The 5,970-nt window shown below is 36.4% G+C and overlaps 1 protein-coding gene across 1 annotated transcript; it reads right to left on the bottom strand.

The window, feature by feature from the left end:
- Nucleotides 1-218: 218 nt before the first annotated feature.
- On the bottom strand, nt 219-4,488 carry LOC104118004 (pyruvate kinase isozyme A, chloroplastic-like). Its single transcript, XM_009629166.4, has 7 exons — nt 3,702-4,488; nt 3,163-3,250; nt 2,886-3,076; nt 2,398-2,516; nt 1,944-2,187; nt 1,195-1,429; nt 219-674 (listed from the first exon to the last, which is right to left on the bottom strand). The coding sequence occupies exons 1-7, from the start codon at nt 4,251-4,253 to the stop codon at nt 346-348; spliced, it is 1,758 nt and encodes a 585-aa protein (XP_009627461.1). The 5' UTR covers nt 4,254-4,488; the 3' UTR covers nt 219-345.
- Nucleotides 4,489-5,970: the final 1,482 nt, after the last annotated feature.

Raw genomic sequence — 5,970 nt, 5'->3', positions numbered from 1 at the left:
ATGCTCATTTTGTGTTTTCATTGATGCTACTATTTAGTTTTTATATTGAAGTATTGAACATTTGCTTACAATTACATGTGTTGTCTATGCAGTATTTATTTTATTTTATTTATTTATTAAAATTCTGCTTCACTTCAAAAAAGTGAGCGCTTCGCTTCTCGCTTTAAGCGAAATGGGGGTTGTTGCTTTTTTTCGCTTCACGCTCTTCACAACGCTGGTGACATATGAATAGAGTATGGCATCCTTCACGGCCAAGAATACAACAAAGTAATGTCCTCAAAATAGTAAAAAGACTCTCTTCCAAATACACAGGAAATCATAATGCAATGTCTGCTTAAAAATATCCTATGCTATGGTCATCACCTGAATGGACTGGAAAATTGTCTGGGCAGTAGAAATTGGAATGATATCTGATACCACCAAAATAGCATCATCCGTCTTTATCATCCCCTTAGCTTTTATAAGTTGGACAGTTTTCTTAACGTTAGCTTCCATGTCATCGGAAAGGTCAGTGAGTAGGGGAGTAACTCCCCACTGCAAATTGAGAGCCATCCGGGTGCTGCTGTCATTTGTGAATGCAAATATAGGAGGATTTGGACGGTTCCGTGAAAGAAGAGACGCCATCTTCCCGTGCCTTGTGTATACAAATATAGCATCCACCCCTAGGTTGTCAGCTAGAGCGCGTAAAAAGAAACTGGTTAAGATTGATAATAAAGACATGCTATAATTAAGTACATAAAAAGGTATGCTCTATCTAACAACTTAAAATTTTAGATGATTTCAATATGGTATTGGAGAAGGCAAGAGTTTATGAGTTCAAATATCAATACCACCCATTATCAAAAAGAATTTTCAAGCCGCATATGAGGGGTATGTTAAAGATATATTCGGCAAATAAAAGTTTGTTCGTTCTAACAACTTAATCTTTATTCTTTTAGATGAAAATGGCTACACACTTCACTATAAAAGAGGTGGTTACACACTTCAACACATAGAATACCTGAGAGACAGGTATAAAACAAAAACAATGACAATGAGGGGTTTCAAGCCTTTTACCAGCCAAAAGTCAGGATCATTGTTCCATTCATTTCCTTTAAATTTATGTTCAAGAAACAATTCTTCACATTAAAATATGTAATTCTTGACACATAAAGCACATTCATGGATACAATCAAGGGAAGGAGAGGAAAGTACCCATTTCCACTGCACAATTGCAGATTTGCTCAGCAATTTGATCTGGCAAAGATACTCCAAGTTTACGTTGATGCAACAAAGTTTGCATGTTCTCTTCACGGCATGATTGTTCCATTCGGGTGCTAGTTGTACGCAAGACCGAAAGAGCCTTCATTCCATATGATCCAATGGCTGACTCACCAGATAACATCAATGCATCAGCATACTGTCGAACCGCTTCAGAAACATCTGCAACCTATCACATAAAAAATGTTGCTATTGAAAGATAGATTGGCTTATGGTCTATTAGTAAAAAGTTTTTTCCAAAAGGGAAAGCTCTGAAGTTAAGGCTTCTAGTATTACAACTCCATACTCACAGTTGTAGGAAATTCATATCGGCATTGAAAATAGAAAACTAGAAAGTACTGACAGCATAAACTTTTAAATTTGGTTGCTAAAATATGAAAAGATTATAAGTTCACAGGAAACTTGGTAAACTTTGATATTGAGACAGTGGAACAAATTTCAAAAGACAAAAAAAGTGCAGCCCGGTGCACTAAGCTCCCGCTAAGGTCCGGGGAAGGGCCGGTACCACAAGGGTCTATTGTACGCAACCTTACCCTGCATTTCTGCAAGAGGCTGTTTCCACGGCTTGAACCCGTGACCTCCTGGTCACATGGCAGCAACTTTACCAGTTACGCCAAGGCTCCCCCTTCAAATTTCAAAAGACAGAAAATGAAAACTTTTAGAAAGGTAAACAAGATTAGTACCTCTGCTCGTGTTGGTGTCGGGTATTCAACCATTGACTCCAGAAGTTGAGAGGCGACAATGACAGGCTTGTTGAGCTGCCTGCAAACATAAGTAATATCTTCCTGAACAGATGGAATTTGTTCAAGTGGAATCTCAACTCCAAGATCTCCCCTTGCTATCATAATCCCATCAGACGCCTCAACAATTTCCTCCAACCTCTGGAGAGACTCTAGACTCTCTATCTTTGCCAACACTTTTATTGCCCTGTAATCAACTCAGAAAAATTTCATGATCCAGAATACACTTTGATTCTATGTCAAAGTTTATAATGAGGATGTATTACAAGTAAGCGGATTAGAAAAAGTAAAATAGATGAAGCAATGCTAATCAATGACGAGCAAACTGCTATCTGTGGACCAAGTGGAAGATAATTGTTGAAGCTAAAAATAATATTTTGCTCAAAACGTGACTTACTTGGGGGATTTAGTTGCGAGGTAGTCCTTCAGATGCTTGATTGCATCGGCATCCTTTACAAATGAAACGGCAATAAAATCGATATCTTCAGATATTCCAAACACAATATCTGACCAATCCTGTGGATCATGAAGTTTGCATCAGCAAGATTAGAGATTCATATTGGAGATATAACTCTTCGGAAAATTAACAACTTTATGTTCAATCACTGGGTAGATCATCATCAGAAAGGTTAGAGATTCGTTCAATCACCAAAAAGCAGATAAAAGGATAGAGATTCAGTTTGGTTACAATCTTCAGATGGTAGATATAAACCTCAATCATTCAAGAACATTCAAAAAGGTTAAAACTGAACAACTCTTGGATCATTTATGTTATTTCAAATACTTAGATTGAGCACGTTGAAGAAACACAATCCTGTTTAAGCTAAACTCGAGCATATATATATTTTTTTAATGAGTAAAAACCAGAGCAATAAATTTACTGACCTTTGTTGATAGAGTGGGGAGGTCATAGTCTGTTCCTAAAAGCTTGCCATCTCTCCAAAAACTCAACTTAGCTCTAGGCAGAAGCAGACCGGGGTCTGTGCACTTGCAGCGCAAGTCATTCCCGACTCTCTCTATAACTTCAAAGGTAGCCATTCCTCCATCTATGACAATTTCATCACCAGGATTGACACCTAAATAGAAGAAAGAGGATGTAACCTCAGTCTAACTTTTTGCAACCAAACAGGAAACAATTTATTTTTATCAACGAGATCACTACCTTCAGAAAAACCTTCATAATTTGCTTGAATTGTAAACGGACGAGAACCTTCAAACTTCTCAGTAGTAAAGTACCAGATTGAATCCTCCTAATGCACAACAATGGCCATACCACCATAATTCAAGTTAGACTTCAAACTTTTCCTTTTCAACTAAATTGGTTAATTTCACGTATAATCACTGAACTTTATCCACTATAACAATAAAGTTACAAAGCTAATGTTTTGTTTCACCCACTATAACAATTTAGTCAAAAAATTGATAACCAATATTTTATTAAAAAGACAATTAAAATAACATTTAAATGAAATAAAAAAAATGGATCTCGGTGCTGAAAATTTAGTCATTTGTATTTTCTTAGCAATTCACACATAGTTCAATTAAGCGACTTTACTATTATAGTGGATAAAATTTAGTGACTACAAGCGAAACTAATCCAGCAATATTATACAATAAAAATCACAAAACGGCTGATACACTACCTGTGTTTTCTTAGCAATTCACACATAGTTCAATAATGAGAAGAATTTGGTTAATTACCTCTGCTTTGACAGAAGATGAAGAGCCATGATCAACTACCTGTATTTGATTCCCCTCTGTATCAATCATGACTGATACACTATATCCTTTTTCTTGATTCAACATCTTAATTTTCCTAATCACATCTTGATGCCACTCCCTTGAGTTATGACACATATTTAACCTAGCCACATTCATACCTGCCAAAGCCAACTTCTCCAACTCATCCAAAGAACAACAAGCTGGTCCAATTGTGCAAACCAGCTTTGTTTTCCTTAACCCCAAAAATCCATTTTCCTTTAGTTCCCTTTCTGTCACCACATCAAAGCCTAAATACCCTTCTTTTAAACTCTTCAATTCACTTGAACTTTGAATTTTCTCCAACCCCATTTGCATCACTGCTTTGACAGCAATTCTTGATTTTTTAATTATTTCCAAATTTCTAGCATGAGAAAAACTAAACTTTTGACTTGAAGAAACTGGAACAACAAACACCCTTTTCTCCAATTTACCAATTAACTTATTTGGACTGATCTTAGTCCCCATCAAAGCTAAATCTCCCACTACTGCCATCTTTAGGAGTAAAACCAAAACCCTGAAAATTTTATCAAAGGTTAAGGCCTAAAATAAATTCTAAAAATAGTAGAACTTGTTGTTGTTGTCAAATTAGTAAGCTATATATAGGAAACAGATTGAGAACTCCGCCAAGATTTTGTACCTAGCACCTAGATAACATAAATTCTTTCTTTCTTTCTGTGGAGTTTACAAGGTACACGGAGGAGAATAATAAAAAAGCAGTACGGATTTTGTATAAAAAAAGCATATGCTTTATATGGAAGAAGGGTTTTAGTTAGGAAAAAACAGAAAAACCCTAGTAGACATAGAGAGGGGTCCAACCAATGTCCTAAAGTAAGTAAGGAACAGTTACATTACATTTCTAAAAAGTAGTTGTGCTGAAAAAGGGCGGTACAGTTGGCATAAAATTTGGCCTAACTTAACGGTTAACTCCGTCGGTCCATACAATTGGCCAGCGTGAGCCTTACAAAGTTTTTCGGCCTCTTTAATGCAGGTGTTGTTGTTGACACTTGGTGCAGTTTTTCGCTATTTACAAAATTACAAAATAGCACCAGTTTTTGTTGGACGTGGAGGAAAATAGGCTATGTTTGAAAATGAAAGAATAATCTGAACTCGCAAAAATATTGTAACAGTATTTACAAGTTGAAGTTTCGCCATAAACTTTTGTGATTAGAATTTGAATTCCAGTAAATTAATTACTTTAAAGCTAAAATAAAAGTTTGAAGATGTACTTCAAGTGAATTTTTTTTTTTGGTCAAAATAAAAATTTTATTCAACCAATTGTGTATATATATATATATATCTCCACTAGTTCTATTAGGACTCAAGAACTAGCCATCTCTATTCCTACCTATCTAAGAGCATTCACTATTTGTATTTATAAACATACTATCTACTCTTAGCTAGGATAACTGTTTAATCCGTCTAATATCTTCCTCCATTTCTTGTAATTCTGCCCTCTAATGTATAATTGGAGAACAATTTCTCTAAGTCTACGATGACTTTCCTGCCTTTCATTCTGAAATTTTCTAGCATTTCGTTCACTCCATATGTGATAAACAGTTGCAGCAAACAATCATGCCAGTACTTCTGCTCTAGCTCTGCTTCCTCGACTTTTCTTGGACATCCAGTTCACTTCCTCATTCCATGCCTTGGGTTGTCTACTTCCACCCATTCACCTTAGTAAGGAGGTCCAGATATGTCTTGCATAGCTACATTCAAAGAACAAATCTGCTAATGTTTCTGTGACTCCCATTGAACATAACACACAATCCTTTGGGACATTTATCTCCTATTTCTTTAATTTGTCAACAGTTGCAAGTCTTTGTCTAATGGCTAACCCTAAAATGAATTGATGTCTAGGCAACTGACGTACTCCCATAGTGAGGTGTTTCCATGGAACCTTTGGATATTGTGGCTGGAAGGATAAATAAGCTTTCTTAATGCTGAAGCCACCATCACTGCTGCACTTTTGCAATTCCACCATGAAGTCCATATCTTCAAACCAGTTTCTTGCATCAAAGATTTTTCTGACGAGCCAGCATGCTTGTGGGGGGGGGGGGGGGGAGGAGGGGGGATTTGTGACTAGGAGCTAGATTTTTATCCTTTATATAGTAACCATGTATCCACTGCACCCACTGGAATTCTTTTCTTGATGCAACTGCCCACAATAGCTTGCAGATAGCTGCTTTTATTCCAAAGATTGAAGTCTATC

Source organism: Nicotiana tomentosiformis, chromosome 1 (assembly GCF_000390325.3).
Source record: "Nicotiana tomentosiformis chromosome 1, ASM39032v3, whole genome shotgun sequence".
Classification (NCBI taxonomy): Eukaryota; Viridiplantae; Streptophyta; class Magnoliopsida; order Solanales; family Solanaceae; genus Nicotiana; species Nicotiana tomentosiformis.
The sequence above is the reverse complement of the archived record's forward strand: the minus strand, read 5'-3'. Positions and strand labels throughout refer to the sequence as shown.